A 25,839-nucleotide genomic window follows, 5' to 3' on the forward strand; every position below is an offset into this window, starting at 1 on the left:
GGATGAGCATATTTTTCCTTAATATCATACAATTTCTCAGTTTAAACTATTGACCTGTGATTTATGTTGTATTCTGAATAAAATATTAGAAGTTGGCACCTCCACATCATTGCATTCAGTTTTTATTCACAATTTCTAAAGTGTCCCAACTTTTTTAGAATCCGGTTTGTATTTTGTTAGTACTTTCTGTGAAGCTGTTTGCATAAATCCATGATATATGAGTTTAAAATAGCAATGTATTTTTAAGTTTGCTGGTCAGATAACCAATTAAAGTCAAAGCATAAAATAAAGGGGAAAAAATCAAAAGCAGAGGGAAAAAAACTGCATCATTATTCAATATGTTGCAGAATCACCTTTAGTAGCAATAACTTGAGGAAGTTTTGTGTACAGCAGACATTGTGGAGACATTTTTACTTCTTTACTAAGTTGTTTTATTTCACTAAAGTTTCCTAATATAGTTTTAATAATGGTGAAGTTGTTTTATAATAGCTTTATGAACATTTTCAGATTGACGGGCAGCTAAAATTATAACGTTAAAATCATTAACGTCATCACAAACCTGAACACTCCAAACTTGCTAATGATCAATTAATCCAGTGTTTGTATTTGTTCAGTAATAACATCATGACTTATATTTTCTTCTTCATTTGAGGTTGGATTTCTCATCGAACAAGTGACACAAAGGATAATTTTCTATATGGTATGTTAACACTAATAATTAAAAGAGGGTGTGCGTCCTTTATGACCATACTTGGACTTTTCCTTATTTGAGGAGTATCAAGTAGGTAAAACCGCATACCTGTTGAAACAGAGACCATGCAGAGGTGCCTCAACTCTGACCAGCCCAAACATGCACAAGCATAACTACAGTTCTAGCTGCACAGTCTCAGCTGAACAATTCAGGAATAAACACAGTAGGAACATCCTCCAACTACATATACAATAACAATGCAATGGAAAAATATTTCATTCACGATAAGAACTCCTTCGTGATGGGCTCCGTTAAAAATGTAGTAAAAAAAAAAAAAAGCATTTATAAGTAGATTTATTGGTAAAAAATACTCAAAATGTATAAAAGATAAAGGCGTTGAATGCCAAATAACATGCAAACATCTTATAAAGAAGCTGTACAAAAATATGTGCAGACAACATCTCATTTTCAACATAGCACATCAACATGGAATGTTTCAAGAACTTATAAAATAAAAATAAAAAAAAGCTTAACATGGAGCAGCTCAGTTAAACTAACATTTTATCAATAGGGATAAACCCTTACAGGAGGTATAGGTCTTATTTCACAAAATGTGCCAAAGTTCCACTTCCGCATGTCAAAACAATGGCTTTCTATGCACGCACAGCAATATACTGACTATTAACCTTATTCCAAACAGTATAATGTTCCAGTTATGGTGTCACTATGAGTTGCATACAGTTGTATTCCACTTATATTCATGTTTACATCCTGTTATGTTTCTTCCCCTTTTCAAATTAAATATTTGTGCCCATCCAAACCTTTTATTTGAATACCTCTCCAAATGGGGAGCATAACTCAAGTTTCGCCTTTGCCCTCAGTCTTCTATTGAACCACAGCTATCTGGTTCTGGACAAAAGCAATGCTGCTGGAGCCGGAGTTGCCAGATCTAGTGAAAAACAGGCAACCCAATTGATGAAAACAACACCAAAACAATCAACTGTGTTTTTAGAAAACACAAAGTTGCTAAAATGTGCAGATGAAAGCATAAGGCAGGACTGGGAAAACTCTGCTAGCTCAAAATATCCTAATGAGGGAATTTACTTGTGTACATAATGCAAGTATGATCAGCATACTCCACATAGCTTAATTTGATTACTCATCCAAGATACCTTATTCTGTTTAAGGTAATCAGTAGATTTTGTTTACATACAACCATATTATTTAGAGTAACAGGGTAAATATCAGAATATTGCTGTACATACAAATGTAGCCAATAAAACACCAATAAATGAAAACATGAAAAGAGAGGAAAAATATGCTGGTAAACAGCTGCACAAAGATCCAAATACAAACTAATTCAATCTTGTTTCTCAACAATTTTTCACTTCAATTCATAAACCCACCCCAAAAACGGAAAAGACCCAACATTGCTAAATTACATTTATAGAGTTTCATTTAAATGTTTTCTTATTTTTTTCAGACTACAATTCAAATGTCTTATAGAAATGCCATAAAGTATGTTTATATTTGTTTATATTTACACTGGAATAAAATGTACCCTACCTCCCAGTTCCTATTACCACAAATTAAGTATTTAAAAGGTATGGCTTTTACAAAAGAAGGCAAAAAGACACAATTTCAAGATGAAAAGTTCTTAAATGCACCAGTGCTTAAACTGCTTCAACATTTTGTACCATTAAAAAAAAAAAAAAAAAAAAAAAAAAAAAGAAAGAACAAGAATAGCAAAGATTATCTTATTAGGCTCAAAAGGCAGACAATGTAAGGCAAACATTTAAGTGAATCAGCACTTTGGTCCCATTAACTCAGTGGCTTTGTGTATGTCAACTCCAACAACAGGCAACTTTGCTCCAGTTTCAAATGAAAAGACGTGAACATTTCATGAGGAAACAAACTCAGAATATGTCTTCAGGTAAGTCGGATGCCCAAAACCTGCTCCAGCTCTTGTCTTCTCTGCTGCACCTGCAACAAAGAGGGTTAGTGTCTATGCACAAACAGCAAAGATCCGTCCATAAATATTAACTCAGTTGAGTGATCAGGCTTCTATTTTTACTAACTTTGGAGTAAACGTATCTGCCCACTGCCTCCGGCATCCAAGGTGCCTGGTAGAACTCAGCCTTCCTCTCCTCCTCTGGGTTTCCAGTCACATCTGTCATTAACTGATCAAACACAAATACATTACTACAAACAAGGTGCAAAAATGTCATAAACTGGGAAAAAATGATCAATTTCCAAACGACAAGACATAATCTTGTATATTACCGAATTTAATATTCAAATGTAGCTAGAAGTAGCTGCAATAGGCATTTACCTTGAGATCTCTGCACTGAGACTTCAGCCAGTCCTGGATGAACTCTTGTGGATTATTGCTGAAGCTCAGCATAAAGTCTCTCTCTGTCTTCAGCTGGTTGATGTACTCAATCGTTTCATGAATCTGAAGTGAAAGAAAAAAACAAAACTGTCAAAAATCAATTTTTTTTTTTTAAAAACTGGAAGCTCATAACTGTTTTCACAGAATCCCTGTGATGTACTATCAATGCAGAACCTTCATCTCAAGAGCGGCAATTTCCTGTTGGTTGGTGGTGGAGGACAGGAAGCTGTTCATTTGTCCTTTTAATGGATCATCCACCTCCACGTCAATATCATAACAGGCTGTCTTCTTCTGATCTGTGGGGTCCACGCTGCTCAGGGGACATAAAAATGAAGGAGAGATGCTGACCACTGACCACCAGGAGGTGTCATCCATGTTCAATGAGAAATTTAACTTAATTCAACAAAACAGAGGACAGTTTTCTACTCTTCCTCAGTCCATCATCACTCAGCTCAGACCTAAAAGCTTCATCATTTTATATATCGTTTTGATACAATAGTCAAAGGAATCCATGGTTGGAACACAATTAGCATTCCTATAGCATCTTTTCTAAGCTGGTGGCTAAAGAGAGAAATAAGACTGAAAACAATGAAAATAGTAAGAGAAAAAAAACTGTTGTACCTGATAATGTGATTGATGATGATGGGGTCAGGGTGCTGCAGCAGGCCTGCCAGCTTCATGGGAATTTCAGAGAACCTCATGCGTGGACAGTTGAAGATCTGAGCATTGTTTAATTATTTTTAAAAAAAAAAAAAAAGTTAGACACCAAAATGGTAAAGTTTTCTAAGACAAAATGCATATTAGCTTCACAGTGAGATCCTTCAAAACAAGCATTGACACTTAATACTTCTATACTTTGTGAGTCCAACAGTGTTACTGGCGCTTGAATGAACAGCATAAAAAAAAAAAAAGGTAAGGCGAGACTCTGGTTTGCAGTTGAACGTCAACTTTAGTGAACAACTGAATGCTCAGATTACAGAGAAAATCCTCTATTTGTTCTCTACTTCAGTTTGTTTCTGCTCAATAATAATTTTGCACGCAATTAAAAAAAACAAAAAAAACAGAAAAACATGCGTTTCTTCATTACCCATAATCATTTATATGCATTATGGGTATTGAAGTTCTTATAGTGATGCTAGAATCTGACTTCAACAACCTATCTCCTTACTGGTAAATCATCAAATTAATTACTCCGTACCTTAAAACATTTTAACTTAACACCTCTATGAATTACGCCACGCATTAACAAATATTTCTCAACACTTATATCATTCTTCTTCAAATAAGTCACCACAGATATGAACAAAAAATACGACAAAAAATTCTGTTGGCTTGTGCATACATTACTTTCTAGAACTATTTGTGCATTTATAAATCTCATCCATACCTGTCTGAAATAGCGGTTACAGTTGATGTACTCCTTCTCGCGACCATCCTGTAGTTTGTTGTTCTTGATGTAGAGCCAGAGGGCCTGCATGATGCTGGCTCGAGTTTGCGTGTGCACGCCCAAAAGACGAGCCAAACGCGGGTCCAGTTTGTACTGAGGCGGCTGAAAACAAGCACAGAGACCAAGTTGAGTAAGCCAAGCAAGCCAGTTAAGCGTGGAAATGACACTAACTAGAAGAGAACAGTGCACTCTACCTGGTGGTCGAGCATGAGCAGAAGAGTGCACTTAACGTTCACGTCGCCTGGTCTTTTGACTTGGAAGCCATCTGTCTCTTGAGTGGTGGGCATTCTATGCCACTGGAAGATAAAGATGTGAATGCAACTGTGGCTGATTTGTGGCTGATGAAATTAAAGCCACTAATCACTTGCAATCTCAGTGTCAGTATCGGCGTGCGTACAACGTTCTGACACACAACTCATCCTGCGCCGTACCTCTACTAAGTGATTGTCAGGTCCATAGAGCTCCTTATCAAGCTCAATCACCAGGCTTTTGAAGAAAGAGGAGAACTTCCTTTTCTGCTTACTGGGCTGAAAACACAAGAGCAAAAAAAAAAAAAAGAGTGTGAGAATACAGAACAACAAGATTGCCATCAGTGTTTCCTTACTTCGCAGTGTCAGTCTGCAGCTGCATTGTTTAGCTCTGACCACATCAGGATAGAGGAACCAAACTGTTGAGTAGAAAAAGCTGTTGCACCCCCACCCTCTGCAATGCCCTGTCAAAGTCTGTTTGCTTTACGTGACCCCTTTTGCTCCTTCCTTCCCAGATCTTTTTTTTCTGTTACTCAACCCAGTGCTCCTACACACACATAAACCAACGAGTATGAGGAGAAAAAATGTAAAAGAAAAAAAAAATCCTTCTTCTGTGGCCCCAGATGACACAAGAAGCTGAGCTGGAATTGATGGAGGGAGGGGAGGCATGTCAGCTTGTGGTATGCAACGGCCAGTGGTTTCAATTCTGCATTTCAACAGAGAGCAAGAGCAAGCATGTATGTGTGTGTGTGTGTGTGTGCTAGAAGTTGTGGGGTGGGATATGGAAAGCTGTAAACACACATCTGGTTGCGTGGCCTCAGCCAAGGACACAGGCCAAGTGAAATTTTCAGAAACTGAGACCGAAATACTTTGGAGACAGAAAACACAGAGGATGGCGAAACGGAGCAGGAGGAGTAACTCCTGCAATGTCCACTTACTTCCTCCAAAAGTTTGCCTTCCACTCTCAACTCCCAGGAAGACACTTTCTCTGCCTCTTCTCCCTCAGGTTTGCTGGGGGTGTAGGTGTTGGAAATGTAGATCCTCAGCTTGCGCTTTTGCTGAGTCATCAGGGAGAACAAGCAGATGCAAATTCATGACAAGACGTACAAGATTATTTGCACATCCTTAAATCAGACATTTGCAAAAGCACCTTTCAGTTACTGTTACCTAATAATTTGGGTTTGACCTGCAGAATCAGCTTAACTTTGAGAATATTCACATCCTCATCCAGAGGAAATGTCTAGAGAGCAAACATCTTTCATATGCAGAGGATGATGATGATGATGATGATGATGATGATGATGATGATGAGCAGCACCATGGAGCCCCAGCCTTTCAGGAGCTTTGTGCTTTTTGCTTTTTCATCATTCTGACACAAATTTATCTTAGTTTATTGGCCTAAAGGAGACTGTTTCAGTGCTTTCTGAGTAATCCTGAGTAATCTTATTTCTATTCCTGATATTTGGGACTTGTTTGCATCTTGTGGTGGACCTTCCGTTTACTATATTAATTCCACTCTTCATAACACACTCAGATGAGGACATGTCTCGGGCTCTTTTTCAAAAGCCATTGTGAATTTTTGGTGGGGGGGGTGGGGGAACAGAATTAAAACAAAAACCGTATTTTTAAACGTCACCATACCAAACAGCAGCAACTAAGGTCCACGTTGGTGTGTGTTTACACACATTGATATCAGAATAACTAAAACAGCTGATTGACAACAGCGTAGCTGGCTGGACTGACAGTTCTCTGCAGGTTTGCACTTAGACAGTGTTTTCCTACCATTACAGTTCACAGCCTAAAAAAGCAAATGCTAACCTTGACATCAACTCTGGCAACATTTCATCCTAAGTTGATGGGCCATGTTAATCTGAGCTGCTGAAAAAGAGGGTCCTTCACTTTACAGACTTGTTCTCGGAGACGTCCAAAAATTTCTGGACGAGTGTCATTTATCATTGAATTATGGCGAAAATTCAATCCATTCATTCTGTCATTTTCTAAACCGCGAAGTCCAATTCAGGGTCGCGGGAAGCTGGAGCCTATCCCAGCAATCACTGGGCCAGAGACAGGGTACACTCTGGACAGGTCACCAGTCCATCACAGGACCAAATAACCGAATTAAAAAAAAAAAAAAAAAAAAAAATCATAATAATAAAAAAAATTTTCAAAAAAAAAAAGAAGAACATTTTTGAGAGAAAAAAAATTTCTTTTCAAAGAAAAATTTTAGAGAAAACTATTAAACCCATTGGCTGATCAACCAGGAAGACACCTACGTATGAATCTACCGTTCAGAAGAAGAGCAAGGATCCCTGCCTTTATGCTTGGTTTTGCATTTCAGAAAATTTGGTTGCAAACTGAACACACAGCAGCCTTTTCATAATTATTTGCTTTTTGCAACCAAGCTTTCCAACACATGAAAGTCATGTTAAAAAAAAAAAAATTAAAAAAAAAACCCTTTAATGTTTTTTAAAATATCACTAGACTTCATGAAGAAGGGATACCATTATGGGCTTCTTAATGGCTTCTTGAATTTCCATGCGCTTTCGGGCGATTGTCTGATCCAGCTTCCTCTCAAAGGCCAGGAGGTCCATGTAGGCCTGGGATTCTGGGACCAGGTCTCGGATCTAAAAAATGATAAAACATTGAATATCGATGCAATAAAACCAGCTCTATTTAATCATTTTAATGATTCCGGGAGTCAGAGTTTGCCTACCCTCTGTGGGAGAACCTTGTCGGCCATCTTGCGTCTTTTTGCTCTAAAATCCGACAAAAACACAAGAAGGATGTTTTGTGAAGAACTTGAAAGGACACTAACATTTATGGCTCTCTAACACACAGAAGATCCTGTTTCTAAGCGTATCACAGCCTCTGGGCCCTGGCATGTTGTGTCTCATTGTTTGTTGCTTAACCAATTTCAGTGGAACACACTGACACATGATGCAAGATCAACTGAATCATTTGTGGACAAGTTCACAGCGCAATAATGCAATCTTGGTCAACACTGACTTTTTTTTTTTTTTTTTTTTTTTTAAATTAAATCTACTGAAAGACATCCTGATGTTTCCACTTATCACTGTCCTCACAAGAGCTGTTTTGTTTCTTCAATCAAATTACACAGTTACCCCTCATTATGACTTCATTCCCTGGTGCTTTAATGAGAAATTAGAACGGCGCTTTGAGCACTGCGGCAAACTAATCTTCCAATACTGAGAATTCAGTTACAGAATAAACCTGGCCAAACAACTGCCTCATTGTGGACAAGACTGTAAATGCTGCCTTACGTTATGACCTGCTACATTTATAAGTGTGGCGTCACTGAGCAGTTTGAAGACAAAAAAAGAAAAAGCCACTTGTGTCTGCTGCTATGGAAGCAAAGGGCAGTCATGAGATGCTGGTTCCCTCATGTCTATGTGAGCCGAGCTGTGCTTTGGCCAGTACACAAACTTCACCCAACTCTCAAGTGAACTTTTAGGATCATTACATCGAGAAAGAGCAAAATCATAAATTTGATTCAATAATAAATTCTGCCAGAACCAATCACATATATATTTGATTTTGTTGAGTTTGAGTGAGAATTTTGATTTGTACAGAGCTTAGCAAAAGATCCCTCTCTTTACTCTGCTCCCCCAGCTCAGAACAGGACCCAGCAGGATCTAAAGCTGCCCACTTTGATCCCATTAGAGGAATTTACAGTTATTCTCAGGGGACTGAAAAAAATCTTTGAACTACACTTGTTTTTACTGTGTTTTATTTATTTGTTTATTTTAGATGTAGTCTGCTTTTGCTCTTTGAATTAACTAATATATATATTCTGTATTATTAGAGTTGTCTGTAACTCCAACTAAATATTGTTTTGTGTGTCCAAATAGGCCTTTCTTGTATTGGAGAGATGTGTGTTGCAGTGGGACACAACCTGTAAATAACTTTTAAATAATTTATGTAATTTTTATTTTTAACTGATGCATAGTCTAAACAGCATTTTATAATAGGCATTCGTTTAAGAAGTGAAAATGACATAAATCATCTATTAAGTGTGCCTGTATGATCTAAACTGGATCTAAACATGTAAGAGTCATTACATTTATGTTTTATTCTTCACACTGAAGATTGTAAAACACCTCTTCTCAATTTACCCTCGTCTCAGGCCTCCCAGCGCCTCTTGTTGCTGCTGTTGCAGGAACCGTTTCCTCGAGGCGTCCATGCTAGGGGGTCCCATGCCTGGCCGCATGGGAATGCTACCACCACCATAAGAGGGCCCAGGCAGCTGACCCCCCATTGCCCCCATGGGGGCTCCCACTCTGTTAGATGGCATTCCAGGGCGCTAAAGAAAAGAAGGGAGGTTGGAGCTTTTAGGTCAGGTTCATAAAGATCCCCCAAATACTAACCCTCTTTTCCTCTGATTACTGAGGGCTTATTTTTCCAAGTTCTCATTCTTTTCATTTTACTTCAAGTCTTATTTTCTCTGCTAAAAGTGCTAATTTTTGGAATCTCATAAGATTTTCCAAGATCACAATCACAAAAATCCAAAATGCCAAAACTGAAGCTGTTTGAAAATGAAACACACAGAAAAAAGTTCTAGTTTGCAAAATACTTGAACAAATTTCATAAAAGCATTTGAAATTGCACACTATGACAGCAGAACAATGTGTGATTTTGTTTTTAGGACTTTATCACAGAAATGTTGGAAATCTTTTAAGTTAAAATTGACTAAAGTAAAACATGTACGTGATCTGGGTGTGTCATTTAGTGAAATGTGAGGAAAACTATGTCTGCAATCAGCATTAATTAACCTTCACTGGGTTTGAATCTAAAGTTGGACCTGCCAGTACTGAACCAGTTTGTGCATCTGGAGCTCGCTGAGGTCAGAAAAACGGTGACAATCTGCGTAGTTCCTGATCAAAGACAAAAAAGCTGTAATTTCCACTTTCAGCTTTTGTTTTATAACACTATTATGGCCGTTTTTATTTAAAAAAAAAAAAACTTGAAAAGCTTTTCATCAGTTTATATGAATTTTCCACCTTAGGTTGTCCTCCATCTCCTTCAGCAGAAGAAGAAAATATCTGAACCCTTATGGGAGCACTTCTGAAGAAGACCAGTTGTGATGGTGCATGTCAGTTACAGCCACATGAAGCTGCAGATGGTGGCAAAACTAGGATAACACATGCAGGCTTGCCTCTGGCCAGATGGTGATGATGATAAACTTACTTTTGTTTTCACCAACTGACAGGAGGCCGAGGGCAACCACGTGACTTTCTCGTTCATACTTGAACAGAACATATTTTTGTGACACTTTTTTTTCACCCTAATATCTATTCATTTAAAGTTTCCCCATTATATCCCTCCACTAACACACTAGTTAAAAAGTTATTTTCAATTAACTCATGACAGGAAGTCAAGAGCTCTTTTAATGGCGGAAGTAGCGCCAACACGATATTTTAATGGTAATTAAATTATTATTTTTTTTCTTGTTGTAGCTACTTTTATACAAAAGTCTCATTAATGTTTGCATCTACTTATACAAGTCGCCAAAAAAGCATAAACGCCAAGAAAAAGAAAACAATGTTATTCTGAAATTTCACTATTTCTACTATCAAGAGCTTTAAAATACAAACTAACCTGGGGGTACTGGGGAGCGCTGTTCATGCTTCTGCCGTAACCCGACGGGGGCTGCGGCATCCCGGACATCCTCATGCCCGCAGTGAGTCCAATATTCATGGGGTTCATGTTCGGATTCATCTGAGGACCCGTGAAGCCCCCTCTTGATGCCATCTTCTGGATCCACAAGTGGTTAAAAGTGACAGAAACTTCAAACAAAATGCAGTCCGAATAAAACAAAGAATTGTTTTAAATGACGGCCACCCAGAAAAAGTCAGAAAAAAGCTTTAGGGATCCACCGTGACTTTGGCTGATTTTGACAGCAACTACCCACACTGTCAACAAAAAGCTAGCTAATGTTAGCTCGTTTCAAGTTCCGGGATTTCCTCCTGCCATGCAACTGCTCGTTTTCTGGTCTACAATCGGTGACTGCTCTTTGTCACCTCCTGTCTGTGTCTACACAACAACACATTGCCTACCAACAGCTCCCTCACTGTTTCACGAAGAGGTTAATGTAAAATATAAAGACTGACTTGTCACAAAGTCAGCGTCCAGAAGAAAAATCAAGTTCCCTGAATCCGATCGCTGCCCACACACACGCGATACCAAATGCTGCGTTCAGTGCTCTCGGAATTTACGTTATCCTAAATTTAATCACACAACAATGGTTTTCATTGGCGTCATATTTTGATCATTTTGGGGATTAACGCGATAAAAGAAATTAACAAACAAAAATGAATAAATAAAGAATGCTTGAAGTAAACATATTTCAGATGTAACCTATCTTTAATTCATGCAGTGCAATGGTGTAACATCACATTTTTGTGGCCAAGATTTGGCTGTTTTTTATATTTCTGTGCTATTTGTTTTGTAAGTGTATTTTTAAAGTCGATACTGTCTTTAGTTTTGTATTTTTGTTTTGAAAAAAGCAAGATGAAAAGGTGGCTGTTCATCTCAGGCTCGGGTCCTCTACCAGAGTCCTGGGAGCTTGAGGGTCCTACACAGTATCTTACCTGTTCCTAAGGAGGACTCTTCTGGTTGGAGATGTCTGATGTTTCTGAAGACATCTGTTGGAGCCATTCTCCAGCTTAAGGGACATGGCCCCCAGTTCTCGGATGACTACAGATACTACTGTTGTTTTCACCTTGCAGGCTTTCTCCAGTTCTTCCTTGAGGCTTTGGTATTTCTCTGGTTTCTCATGTCCCTTTTTTCTGATATTTCCATCATTGGGGATGGCTTTACCTCCATCTTCAACCTCTTCCTCAGCCAATGCACCATCCCCACCTGCTACAAAACCACTACCATCGTACCCCTTCCCAAGAAGAACCCCCCCATCCTGCCTGAATGACTACAGGCCAGTAGCACGCCCTTCAATCATCATGAAGTGCTTCTAGAGAGTGGTACTGGCCCACATTCATAGTAGTAGCATTCTAGAAACCACAGACCCCCTGCAATACACCTACAGACCCAACACCTCTGACACCATCGCTAACAGCGCCACCCTTCATGTTTCCCTCTCCCACCTGAAAAATAAAGATGCCTACATCAGGATACTCTTTACTGACTACAGCTCTGCTTTCAACATGGTTATCCCCCACAAACTACTATTACTTTGACTACACCCCACCATCTGTGACTGGCTCCTGGACTTCCTGACTGGCAGGCCCCAGTCTGTCAGGACTGGAAACAGAACTTCAGTCAGCATCACCACTAACATCGGTACCCCACAAGGCTGTGTCCTGATGACACCACTGTGACAAGTTGTATAAAAAGTGGGGACGAGGCCGCCTACAGGAGGGAAGTGGATAGTCTGGGACAACAACCTCACTCTCAACACAGACAAGACTAAGGACATGATAGTGGACATGAGGAAGGAGATAAGACCTCATCAGCAACTGTTTATCTGGGGCCTTGAGGTGGTGAGAGTGAACAGCTTTAAATAACTGGGGGTCCACATCAATAATGGCCTCACCTGGACAGTGAACATAACTCCGGTGGTGAAGAAGGCTCAACAGGAGCTGTAGGAGGTGGCTGAGGAAATGTGGCATGTCGCCCAAGATCCTCAGCAACTTCTACAGCTACGTCGTTCAGTCCATCCTGACCGACTACATCACCGTGTGGTACGGCAGTACTCCTGTGAAGGACCACAAACGCCTGCAGAGAGTGGTAAAGACTGCCAGAAAGCTCACCAGGACTACCTCTGCATAGTATTTACCACCACAGAGTCCGATGGAGAGCTGCCTCCATCATCAAAGCCCCCACCTACCCCCACCACAGACTATTCACACTCCTACCTTCAGGCTGGAGGTACAGAAGTGTGAAATGCAGGACTACCAGACTTAAAAATGCTTTCTATCCTCCTGCTGTCAGACCCCTGTACAGCTGAGCAACTGCCCATTGAACTGCTGAGCAGTACCCCCCAGACAATCCACTTATACTTTGCATATGAACAATTTAGACTATTTGACTGACTGTCAAGTTAAGCTAACCTGTTTACACACAGTTGCACATGGGACTGCTTGAATGGTTATGCTTTCTGTTTGCACAGTAGGCTATACCAACCACTTCCCAGTTTGTACTGCTGATAGTTGCACATTAGATTAGACAACTAAGATTGCACATATCTGCAAATATGTCCATATTATATAGACTTTTTTTTCATAGTGTATATTCTCTAAAGATTGTTTATTTCTATTGTATTTAGCATGCTTCTCTTTATCTTATTATTTCTCTATTTTATATTTTGATTTTATACTTCTTGATTCTGGATACTCTTCTTGGCATTCCAGTGTGAGCAGCAAAGTAAGAATTTCATTGTACAGGGAAACCTGTTTCTTTACTGTGCATATGACAATAAAAGCTTTGAATCTTGAATCTATATCGACCACTGCGACTTTCCTCTGCTGCTTATCCATGATCACTATGTCTGGTTGGTTGCCTACCCCTATTTTGTCAGGTTGAATCTGGAAGTCCCACAAGATCTTCACCCTCTCATTCTCTACCACCTTGGGAGGCATTTCCCATTAAGACTTTGGGGTCTCCAGTCCATATTCTTCACAGATGTTTCTGTACACTAAGTCGGCCACTTGGGTAAGGTGTTTCATGTATTCTTTACCTGCCAGTATCCTGCACACTATGTGTTTTTGTAAAATACTTTTCACATCTCAAGACTATTTTCTAAGTGATAGTACAACACTTGACTTGGAATGTTAAGAACCTGAGATGAAAGAAATTAGTAATAAATTACACTATTTTGCCAGAAAAGTATTCCTCATCTCTTATGAACTTAAGCAACATCCCATTCTTAATCTAAAAGGGGTTTATTATGATGTTGTCTTACTCTCTGCAGTTACAACAGCTTCAAGTCTTCTTTCATAAGGTTTAGGAGTGTGTTTATGGGAATTTTTTCCAACACATCTGTTATGTCAGATGATGTAGTTGAACAAGAAGACTTGGCTCAGTCTCCACTCTGATTCACCCCAAAGGTGTTCTACCCTATTGAAGTCAGGATGCTTTGCAGGCCAGTCAAGTTCTCACACACCAAACTGGCTCATCCGTGTCTTTATGGACGCTCCTTTGTGCCCTGCCATGCAGTCACATTGGAACAGGAAGGAACCATTCCCAAACTGTTCCCATAAAGTTGGGAAAACGGAATTGTCCACAATCTCTTTGTGAACTGAAGCATTCAGAGTTCTTTAAACAGGAACGAAGGGGCCAAGCTCAGCTCCTAAAGAACAACCCCACACCATCATCCCCCTTCCATCAAACTTCACACTTGGCACAATGCAGTCAAACAGGTACGTTGTCCTGGCAACCGCCAAACCAAGACTCATCTGTCAGATTAACACATGGAGAAATGTCATTTGTCACAGGTTTCCACTGCTCTGGTGTCCAGTGGTGGCGGTTTTACTCCACTCTGCGTTGTATGAATGTATGGCTCGGATGCAGCAGCTCAGCCATGGAAACCCAGACACAAGGCTGTCTATACACTGCTGTGGAGCTAATCTGAAGACCATATGAAGTTTAGAGGTTATGTAGCAAATGAAAAGTGGTGATCTGTGCGCACTATGCACCTCAGTGCCTGCTGACTAGGCTCTCCCATTTGACATGGCCACCACTTTGTGGCTGAGCTGCTTGTTCTCAAGTGCTTCAGCTTTAATACCGCTGACAGCTGACTGGAGTATTTAGTAGCAACGAAATTTCTCAACTGGGCTTGTTGCACAGGTACTATCCCAACACGTCCAGAATTTACTGAGCTCCTGAGAGCAATCCTTTCTTTCACAAATGTTTATATAGCCAGTCTACATGCCAAGGTGCTTGATTTTTCACACGTGGGCTTGAAAATGGTTGAAAAACCCAAATTCAATTATTTGAATTTTTTTTTTCCTTTAAGGAAAAAGAGACACCTGTAATTTTAAGAATGCCTTAAATTTGAAATGTAATGATATTCATAATGTAGTCCTGACTATGAAATCTCATGCAAATGAGTACATCTCAGAAGCAAATACATTTAAAAACATCCAAACAGTTCAGATCTGACAAAGAAAAATCTTGTAGTTTGCCTGCTCACTCAGTCTTTTGGCCAAGATTACAAGAGTATCAGAGTTTGCCTTGTGTTGCTATTCATTATTATTTTAAGCATTTTACTTCATTTTACCTTTTATCTGCTCTTTATATTTTTTTTTTCACTTTACATGGCTTTCTTTGTTGATATTCTTTCTTCTGTCTGCCTGCACAAATCATAACAGGTTTTTTAAGTCTTTATAAATGACTTATTAGATATTGCAGTCATAGAGAGAGCAAACATATGTGCACCTAACTGGCTTCCGCTTGCAAGAAAACACTTTAAAAGCTGAAGCTAGATGGACCTGTTTTTACTGTCTAACCATCCAAATAAAATGTGTTGATCATTTGATCAACAGCATCCCCTGTTGGTCGGTCAGGCGTCTGCTGTGTGTTCAAATGAGCAAAAACTTTGACAGGTAACAAATCATTTATTATGCTAGACAGATTAAACAAACTGAAACATGATAGCAGCAATTCAACTATTAGAATATTTACACTATTACATCACACCAATGACATATGTAACCCTTTACAATGTAAACACATGATACAAAGACATATCTGAATGCTAGAAAACATGATCTATCCACCAAAACAGAAACCAAAAGAAGCCTGCACTCTGCAGGTACCTGCTTGTACAATTAGAAGTTCAACGACTGAACATTTTATCACAAGTTTCCACAGGTGATCAACAGCCGCTTGTGATTTAGCTGAAGAACTACAGCCCTGACAGTAAATGTGACGATGAAAGACAAACCATTAGCAATGATTGTCCTTCACGTTTTTTTTTTTTTTTTTTTTTAAAGAATGAGACTTTAAAAAGATGAAGAAATATCAGTTATATATATATTTTTTTTATATTTCAAAAAAATAAAACACTGAACTTGCAGACACGGTTGTCTCTGCTCAGCTGCTGAATCAATGCCACCACAGTCTTCCTCTGTGCAGCAAATTGTATGTAGTGATATTCACCATTTTTGACGTGAAAAATGGACAAAACAAAAAGGGTTTAAAAAAAAAAAAAAAAAAAAAAAGTATTGGTGTGATGATTCGGTGAATAAAAATAAATCCGTCAAGTATAGAGTGGGAGTTCAGGACTGCTTCAAACACCACAAATGTCACCTTTAACATCAACGTCCATTGGTTTGACAACATTATGTACTGAAGCTGAAGTGCCATTGGTCTCCCTTGTGTGTGCCTCTGTGCGTTTGATCACACACAATGGTACAACGATGCGTGCCCGCAGTCGAGTGTGTTACTGAGAGAATGCCTCATCTTTCATCAACATGCGTGGGCTCTCCTGGTTGTCCATACGACGTCTGGGCCCCATCATGCCTGCACGGAAATAAAAAAATAAAAATTTAAATTAACATTTCATTTAATTATTAATACTTGCAACAGATTACATAATGGATATAGAACATTTCTGTTAAAAAAAAAAAAAGAAAGAAACCTCACAGTATGCAGAGAAATTAAGCGGTTTTGATGATATTTTGAAATGTAAATAAAAAAAAAAAACATGCAACAGTGTGCTAGTTATTAAGGTCCTGTTTCTAAAGGTTGGGAATTTAGCTGAAAATGAATACTAAATGACAGTGATGATGTCTGCTTAATACTGTACATGATGAGACAGCAATACTATAAGCCACTGCGTTGAACACATTTCAGCACCACATCCACAACTGCAAGTTAAAAAACTAACATGCAGTAGCGCCACCTTCTGAGAGGCTGAGTCTTATTAAAGATCAGCTAAGGGGAAGACAACCAAAATCTGATATCCCTCTTAGAAGTCATATGGGCAACAACATACAGTTCACAGGCTTTGGAGCAACATTGTCACTCGAATAGTATCTCTCCCCTCTGCACTGCTAATAATAGGAAAAACTTTCAACCAAATACATATGGAAATTTGATAAGAGAAGCGGCAATAAAAACAACACTGGAACAGCTGCCAGTGTAGCAATTGTTATCTTTTCTTTAAAATATTTCACTTGAACTAATTGTGATATTTTCAAACTGCTGTTTTTTTTTTCCTTTTCCTGAGACCAAAACGCAACAACGAGGCCGATTTTGATCATAACATAATTTTAAATCGCAGATAATGTGACAAGTTAATCAGCACTGAGAAATGTTTGTCATTTCAGGTCACTTCAATCTCGGAAAATGCTTTTTCGCATTGTGTGTTTCCAAACCCCAACATGTGAGACAGGATTAATACAAGTGCATACTCCCAGGAGGATCATTAGATGTATAGTAAGCGTGATCAACCAGGAGGAGTTTAAAAGTGTACACTTACTGCTTTTATGCTTGAATGATTTGGATCTTCTTGGTGAGTTTGGATTCTGAGGTGCAAATAAAAACACATTTTAACACCTAAAAGAAGTATATGAATAATAAATACATTAATGTATGGTAAAAAGTAAAATGACCTTATCTGATTTCCTTTTCTTTGCTGCAAAAGGAAAACATGTTGAGATAAAATATACATCTACATATTTTTAAATGAGTTAGTCAGTGCGAAATGTTAAGTAGAATGAGAGCATCACCTTTCTTTTCTGCTCCATAAGACCAGTCATTATCATTGACGTCATCATTATCCTCTTGGTCACTCTCTGACTTGTTGTTGGTGTTGTTACCGGTGACTATTCTGTAACAGAAGGCATGAAGCACACATACACTCAGTACGACTATCTGAAACAACATTGATCATGAAGCAAAGGCATTCCGGGATGATTATAACTTCATTTTTTGACAGCTATGTGTCTTCTTTTAAAGCTACTTTGGTGTTTTATATTCTAAGTTTTGTTCTGAAACATATCACAGCTAGAAGGTGTAATGTGCAGCAGTGGAATAATACATTAACACAGGCAGAGTCTAGAAACTGACCACATCTAATGAAAGTTTATTCGTTGCCTGCTTTCCCCGTCATACCTGCGGTTGGCTATGCGACTGCTATTACGTCCCATCCCGAGGCATTTCTCCAGATGTGGGGCGAAGCGGGAAGCAGCAATGCTTCGGCTGCAGTTGGGACACACACACTCTTTGTTTTTCCACTGGTTGTACACCTGGCCAAACACGTCCAATCCTGGCTGGTCCACAATTTCTATAGATTGAAATAATCAAAATTTGACATAAAACTCCACCATGCTTCTGTTTAAAATAGTTAATCACATGAAATGGTCAGATTTTCATAGAGATTTCAGTGCCTTAATGGTATTCTTCTTTGATGCACAGCAGTGTGTGACATAATATTATTTCTAAAAGAAGACAATGGTGCTTACCAAAGTCCCTCATGCTTTCTTGGTCCGTGTCATCCAGGAAAAAATAGCCCTGTTTAACAGCTCTGTGGACCTCGAAGCACAGACCTAGGCATGCATCCTCCACCAGGTCAGACAGGATGTCCTGAGCTAGGGCCTGCCAGGGAGGAAAAACATTTTTTTGTGTGTGTGGTCACAACTGTGTTTGTGTGCAACTGTTCTGCAGCTGTTATGGGAATCAATCTGCTACATTATAACACTGTAAGCAACACTGTAAGCATCTTCCACTGTACCTCCAGCTTGCTGTTGTCCAGGCTGGACATTGAAACCTCCTCCATTTTCATTTGCCAGAACTACCAGATGAGCAGACACTGCTGTGGTCATGCTGTAGCGCAGCAAGCATTGGCCAAAATAGGGCTGCAGCAAGGAGACAGGCGCAGTTAGCAACACGGTGGCACGGAAACCTGCTGAAACAATGGATGCCAATCTGGTTGTGGTCAACATTTGACGCAGGAACTCACAACTGCACGTTGAACACGGAGCCGGGGAGTCACTTCCCACTATTACAGCCTGCGAACAACACAAAATAGCAAGTTAACGACGTAGCACTCCGACAGAGCCAAACATGATAAGCTCTACACTTCACTGCGACTCCGAGCATTACCATTCAATGAAAGTAGCTTAGCTGAAACCTTGAAGAAAACAAAGAGCGTGGCTATGAATAGGCTGCTGCTGCTGGAGGAACTGAAAATACCAGGAGGTAACAGAAGAGGCGGCATCCTGCGCTCACAACCACCAGACCAAAGGCAAGCACATCAGCTAACCACGTTAAATGTAACAGATTGAGTTGAGGCATTAATGCCAGAGAAACGCATTTATTGAATTGTTTTGCCTTTGAGGAAACATGTTTCAGCAGCGAGGCTGCGCGTCTCCCGAACCAAACACTGGCGTCTTGCTGCACTGCGGCTGTCCGCCTCTCCATTCCCAGATGAAACCCCCCACAAGGGAAACAACAGCACACTTGCACCCCAACAGAAAGCTCACCTACGAGGAATGCAGCCGCCACAGCTTCACGAATCCCTTAATTGAGTTTATTTACCGATTTCGGCAGGCATCCATCTTTACGTCAGCGAGAACAGACCAAAGCAGTCGATCGCTGCACGAGTTCTGCCGATGCGCTTCCTTTGCTGCACTGTCGGACTTCTTGCTCAACTCCTTGTGTGTTTATTAACCAGGGCAGCATGTGGCTGCGTGTTTCTACATGAAACTTAACTTTTAAAAATGTTTTGTTTGGTATTGCAGGGCTGTCCCATTTCCAAACGGTTCTCTGATGAGTTTAGGAAGTTTATTTGACACAAAAGCTCTAACAATATAAACAAAATGTGGAACGTAAAAAGAAAAAAAAAAAACCATAATAATATCCTTTTCTTTATTACATGTGCAAATAGTATAAATGTTTACCGAATGATAATAACAAAAAGCTAAAGAGTTCTCGGCCAGGTTTTAAGGTAGGTAGAACTTGTGGATCTGATGCCCCCACTCCCCCATCCATCATATGCATCTTTGATTTTTGTTGCCCCTAAGATGGCATTTCTGCCTCGACAAGATTCACTTACAGAAGTAAAATGAAATACTATATGAACTGAGACTAAACCTGATGTGTTTTCTTAGATTAAAAGAAAGGCAGACAAACTGTTGCAGTAAGCAGAAGTGGCAAACATCAGCAGCCCTCACCTCATGGTAGAGGCATAAATGATTTTACCTGATCTGTTCTGCTACTTGCAAATTTAGTCTTTTATAAGTAAACACACACATCCCTAGCACAGCCCAGGCACCCATGGCGTGTTTGCAGTCCGATTTTCTTGTGGTTCTTGTGAACACAGTATGCGTAAATATAAAAGAAATTTGGAAGCACAGTTCTTGTATAAAGGTCCTGTAAGTTATGATGTGGCATCAAGCTGAGGCCAGAACACAAGAGCCACTCTTCAACGACAACATGGATGACTGTCTCCAAGCCAACCAGATTATCTGTTATTTAAATCAGTCATTTGGAACACTACTCCCTTTTTTTCCAATTTTGAATCCAGCTCTGCATTTGATTTGTGTGGCAGGGCCGCTGTCCATTTCATCCCCATCTAACACATCTCAAACATGTCTTCCTCCTCCTCCTCTTCCTCATCCCCCTCCTGTGGATTGAGAGTTGGAATTTAACATATGGATGCAAAGAATCTAAATATAAAAGGTAAAACAAAACAAGTAATAATTTAACCTCTTCCAAGTTCAAAATGTTCCCCTCTTCATCGCTGCTACTGCTGATCACGAGGTCTTCATCCTCTGAGTCCTGTGTAACACAATGAAAACATGAATATAGCAACAGGAGAAATATTTTCTAATTCTACAAATTATTTTAAATCTACGTCCACTTTGTGCTGCTACAAAATGTGGAAAATTCTTGACAGATCAACAAAGCATCTGTTGTTTCCATTCTTCTTTATCTGCTCTTACTATCACAAGCCATCTTTTTATTTGAGTGTGAAAATGTTTGAGTTACAAGTTCACGCCATCAACACGCCGTTAAGATGAGTCCAACTTACTGAAGGTTGACGCGCTTCTTCTGTGTTATACATTTGATTTAGTTTTAAATCAAGGTACTGCAATTTCTGCAAAACAAAATGTGTTTTACTTTAAGAAAACCATCCTGGAAAAGGACAAAGAAAACCTTTATTAAAATACAGATAAAAATGGATGCATGAAAGTTTGTGGCACTTACGGAGGGATTATGTGTCAAATAGAATTGCTGATCTTCTGAGGTCAGGTTCTACACAACAAAAATGTCACATGTACATGACGTTAAGTTTACACATTAGACATGGCATTAAGCAAAGTTAGAAATAAAATACCTTAAACCACTTCTGCAGCTCATCTGCATACCGCCTGAACTTCCCTTCAACCTTTGCTTTGTAACATTCCTTCTCCTTTGTGGAAAGTTTCTGCCACATTTTGTTGACCTTGATGAAGCGGTCCTTTGGAAGCGGGATTTCCTTCAGGTGTTTCATGTTCTCTGAGATGAAAGCTGTACGAGGACACCTGATGGGCAGAAAAAAGCAAGTCTAAGATTTCCTTTTGGATGAATCCTTCAGGAGACAAACAAGATGTTTAACGATCACACTCACATCGAAGGCATCTTGGGCTCATTGGATAGTTTCCTTTTCATTTTATGTTTCTTCATCTGCACCTTAATGACAAAAGAAAAATAGAATTGGAGGAGTATAGAAATCCAAAGTATGTTGAAACTTTGATTCAGTTGCTTCAGAGAAAACACCACTTTAAGATTCAGATGCTGTTTCCAAGTTTAAAAGCAGCATGTCAGGAAGCCAAGGGGTGTTCAATCCCAGCAGCAGCAGCGCAGAGTCACAATCTAATGTGAAATCTTTCTAAAATCAGTAAAATAAACACAAATCCCATCCCTCTCTGTGTATGGTTCTTTCTAACAGAGAAGCACACCTTACTCAAGATGACATGCACAGAACTTCATTATTTCAGTTTTCTCAAGGACAAATCAGCAAATTGCAAATATAGTTAAACAGAACTGTTCTGCCTCCATTTTGGAAGTAAATCTTCTCTGGATGCCAGAATTTGCTGAACTTGAACTGCAAAAGCAGCCAGAAAGCACAAAAAAAAAACTGCATGAATTTTACTACGAGTAAAGCTGAAATGTGGCAACATCGCAGACCTGGCAACATACCAGCACGGAGAAGCAGATCCATGCTCAGTGAGCCTGAGAGGCTAAGTTTGTACCCTCCTGCACTTTCTGGAGTTGCTACACACAAGTTTAACTTAGGGAAGGTGCTATGTGACAATATGGAGACGCATCCAGCTGGAGGAATTCTGCTGATCAGCTGCTGGAAGTAGAATCCGTTTCTGGGCATCTCATTGCAACTCTCGTCTAGAGGCTGTAAACTCAAAGGGCTCCTTGCTCAGCATGAAATGGACCCACAGACTGTCACTGTGCAGGTGCAGATACAGGAAAACCTTAACTTTCCAAACTCCCATCTCAATGGGATATCATCAACCAGCACTCTCTCTTCTACTTCTCCTCTCTTTGTTCTCATGAGGCTTTCATTTGCCATCTTGGCAAAAAGCACCCCTCTTGCTGAGAAAAATAGCTGCTTTTGGGATATCTTTTAAGTTACCATGCAATCAACCTGGGTAAGACCCCAGTGGCTGACAGTATAGAAAAGGGCTAATTTTATTTTAGGTGGCAAATGTTTTTATATCATTCCTGTTTAGCTAAGAGGTTTATAACACATTATTCTGCAACATGACAAATTTAGATTGTAGCTTGGATTTATTCACTCTTACATTTTAACAATGTGTTACGCAAAAAAACACAAATGAAAGTCTTACCGTACGAATCGCACTTCTACTGATGCCAATCTCTTTGAGGATCTTATTCTGCTGCTGGTCATCAAACCTCTGAGGAACACATGAATATTGTCACAGCAAGTCTGCCAACACCAGCTCCATCCATGTCTCCTGACTTACCTTTAGATAATTATCAAGCTTGATAATGTACTGTCTCTTTATCTGAAATAAAAAAAATAAATAAATAAATTTAAAAAAAACAAAACAAACAGATTTTGGAATCAGACTAAATTCTTGGACTCGCACAAAATCTTGATTAGTCCCCCATGATAAAAAAAAAAGTTTTATTTTTATTTTAAATGAGACAGTTGTTTGTGTTCATACCTCTCTGCCTTGATTAAGGTATTTCATCTTCTCTGTTTCATTCAACTCTTGCCAAGCTTTGCTCCACTGATGCATCCTCCCATCCTTGTGGCCATATTCAATAGATTTGCTTTGCTCCTTGCAAAACAGCAGGTAGCCATTTCTAAACATAAGCACACAAACAAAAACGTGTAGAGCTGCCATTAAGTGAAATACATTCACTCTTTGTTATCTTCAAATGGTTTGATTTGTTTTAAGACATGCAAAATATTGTGATAAAGATGAAGAAAAACCGTTACAAAGGGGCCAAAACCAATATTTCGATCAGATGGGACTGAAAGGAGAAACAATACATAGGGGCCCTAAAACTTTTAAAGTGTAAGTCTTCACTTAAAATGATGTAACATGTATGAGAAATAGAAAATAATTTCCCACAATAACAAAGAATATACAAGGTTCTGCCACATTTTACTGGTTTATTCACATGAAAAGACTGAAATATCCTATTTTTCTTTGTTTTTACATTTGTGTGACTCTACCAGCTAAACTCAGATGCCTCCCGCTCAATGCGGGCCACCAAGAAAGAATATGGAGATGCTTTGGGAAGTATGGAAAAGGCTATGAGTGAACAGATTTAAAATTGTCTATCAGAGGAACAAAACACGGCTGTCTGCTTTTGTAACATGACTGAGCCTAAATATTTTGGCCAAGAACAACAGAACAAACTAATATATGTGCTAAATTTGTAGGATTATTACCAAGAAATCTGTTAATGCTACAAGTGGAAGTTAAAATCAAATACTAAGTGAAAGGTTTCATTGATTAAGCTGGACATTTCAGACTGCGTTTTATTGGATAATTAGGATAACACTAGTAATTGTACACAAAGTGAGTGTAATTAGAAACGGAAAATAAACATTTGGATAACAATCTATACTTCGTATAGCTCTGACCCTAACAAGACCGGTGCATGAACAGTGGACAGTCATACACGAACAGACAACAAAGTGGCGTATAGTGTTTGTGTGTTACTTACGTAATCGGCTTGAGAGGAAGATCATTTTCATCTCCACTACAATCTTTCTGCGAGTGGAAACAAGAGTGTAAACCAAGGAGCTGCCATCATGTGAACTGTCAATAAGATGACTATTTATTACGTAAAACTGACCAGATATGACTTCCACTTACATCTGAAGAGACCATTTTCCTTTTCCGGTGTCTTAAACGAGTGGAAAGCTTTCCATATCCTTTGCTGAAAGAACAAGACTTTAGTCAGCACTAACTCCACACCTGACTTTTCTAAATAACATTTAATCAAAATGTTTGGTATACAGGCGAAGATGCTACCAAAGTTTCTTCATCCGAGTCTTGTATTCTTCAATTGCAAGTCTTTGTTTCTTTTCATACTTGGCCTTCAAGAAAACAAAAGTATAATTCTTGATTTTCAAGCATTTTTGACGAAAAAGTAAGATTTCAAGCAACAGCTTTTCTTTTTATTACTTACAAGAAACCCACCTTTTCTTCTTCTGAGAGATTACTGAACCGTTTGTATGATATCTTAATTAGCTCTGTTGATTTAAGTTCAGGGTGCTCATTTTTTAACTGGGCAAAGTTTTCTTGAAAGAAGGCAGCAGCTGGGGGAGGAGGTCTCTTTGGAAACTCTGGATGCATCTGAATTTGGAAAAAAAAATAAAAGAGAGAAACAAAATTACTTAGTGTAATGTCACAAATAAAGAATCTACTCATCAGACCGATCCTTCCAGGAACCTTCAAGTTTAACATAACCATAATGCACCATAGGCCTTAAATAGTGTTGAACAGGACATTTTATAGTGACCAACTGGAACACCAGAAAACCTGGATTTTACTTCACTTACTTTTGTGTTAATGACTGGATTTGAAATGACATCTTCAGCTTCACTAATCAGCTCTGCCAGAGTCCGGATCTTGGGTATCTGAGGAACAACAAAGAGAAATACTGTCATAAATAATTTCTGCCATACTTATATGAAGCATCGCTGCATTTACTTTAATATACCACATCGTAAGACTATTTCAGTACAGGAATCCAAAATGGCAAAGTGCATGCATGTATGTTTCATTATAGCCAAACAATGCAGCCACTACATGTGATCACTAGTTTAAAGTCCTGAACAGACAATAGCTTTACTTTGAACATGCACATCTTTAGGAAATAAAACGTAACTCGCCTTCTTCATGATGGTTGTCCACTTTTCTTGGCATTCCTCGGGAGAAAAAGGAGGCAAAGCCACTTCATTCCAGTCTATAGTTTCAAGTTGTTTCCGATAACAAACGCCTTTCTTGTGATTTGGGATGCGGGCTTTCAATGAAGCGAGAAGCTTGAGGAGGTTTTCCTTGGTCCATCCTATAATTGCAGTCCGAGGACACGGAGGAGAGTCAGTCAATGGAATAAGACGGATTCAGATAACATGCAGAATGACACAGAAAGGACGAGTTAAAACAATGACAGCTAAATCTCAGTTGTAAGTAAGAAGTTTAGTTTAACTGAACTTACCAGATAATTCGGTCTCCATTTTGAAATTGTGATATTTTTTTTTTCCAAAACCACAATTAGCTTCTTTACAAAAGGTTTTAGGATGCTGTGTTAAAGTTTAGCCAGATGTTGAGTCCAAGTAGCTGAACAGCAACAATAGTTTGTTGGTTACGTCACAAAAGTAGCTCTGTAAATTAAAAACAAAGGCCGGAAAACAACGACATTTAACAACAAATCTCGTCTGCGTAAAAATGCGAAACATCACACGTCAAAGCGGAGCAAGAAAAGCTATGAGGTTGATTATTTTTATGGAAATGCACGTGAAACCGGTGAGCGGCGCGGCGGATATGAATTTCAGCCAATCACAAATCATAACAGAGAAACGTCAGTTTTAAAACAA

General features: G+C 39.1%; 3 protein-coding genes across 3 annotated transcripts; all 3 read right to left on the reverse strand.

Annotated features, from left to right (window-relative positions):
- Positions 1-2,458: 2,458 nt before the first annotated feature.
- smarcd2 (SWI/SNF related BAF chromatin remodeling complex subunit D2) lies at positions 2,459-10,915 on the reverse strand. Its single transcript, XM_079260923.1, has 13 exons — positions 10,395-10,915; positions 8,912-9,099; positions 7,492-7,534; positions 7,280-7,402; positions 5,717-5,836; positions 4,962-5,057; positions 4,725-4,826; positions 4,471-4,632; positions 3,705-3,802; positions 3,258-3,393; positions 3,024-3,146; positions 2,770-2,871; positions 2,459-2,674 (listed from the first exon to the last, which is right to left on the reverse strand). The coding sequence occupies exons 1-13, from the start codon at positions 10,545-10,547 to the stop codon at positions 2,621-2,623; spliced, it is 1,500 nt and encodes a 499-aa protein (XP_079117049.1). The 5' UTR covers positions 10,548-10,915; the 3' UTR covers positions 2,459-2,620.
- Positions 10,916-15,995: 5,080 nt separating this feature from the next.
- Positions 15,996-19,303, reverse strand: atxn7l3b (ataxin 7 like 3b). Its single transcript, XM_079260921.1, has 9 exons — positions 19,241-19,303; positions 18,718-18,766; positions 18,490-18,613; positions 18,221-18,353; positions 17,871-18,042; positions 17,486-17,586; positions 17,369-17,391; positions 17,236-17,281; positions 15,996-16,274 (listed from the first exon to the last, which is right to left on the reverse strand). Exons 3-9 carry the CDS (start codon positions 18,538-18,540, stop codon positions 16,195-16,197), a joined length of 606 nt encoding a protein of 201 aa, XP_079117047.1. The 5' UTR covers positions 18,541-18,613; positions 18,718-18,766; positions 19,241-19,303; the 3' UTR covers positions 15,996-16,194.
- A 420-nt stretch (positions 19,304-19,723) lies between these two features.
- On the reverse strand, positions 19,724-25,143 carry LOC306771380 (nucleolar transcription factor 1-B-like; the record flags this gene model as incomplete). The annotated part of the gene is made up of 15 exons (XM_079260547.1): positions 19,724-20,382; positions 20,466-20,537; positions 20,791-20,856; positions 20,967-21,014; positions 21,097-21,283; positions 21,370-21,431; positions 22,604-22,672; positions 22,742-22,783; positions 22,946-23,087; positions 23,961-24,007; positions 24,113-24,176; positions 24,272-24,336; positions 24,440-24,595; positions 24,802-24,879; positions 25,135-25,143. 15 exons carry the CDS (start codon positions 25,141-25,143, stop codon positions 20,332-20,334), a joined length of 1,158 nt encoding a protein of 385 aa, XP_079116673.1. The 3' UTR covers positions 19,724-20,331.
- Positions 25,144-25,839: the final 696 nt, after the last annotated feature.

The sequence above is a fragment of the Telmatherina bonti genome (assembly GCF_933228915.1).
Source record: "Telmatherina bonti genome assembly, chromosome: 21".
NCBI classification, from domain to species: Eukaryota; Metazoa; Chordata; class Actinopteri; order Atheriniformes; family Telmatherinidae; genus Telmatherina; species Telmatherina bonti.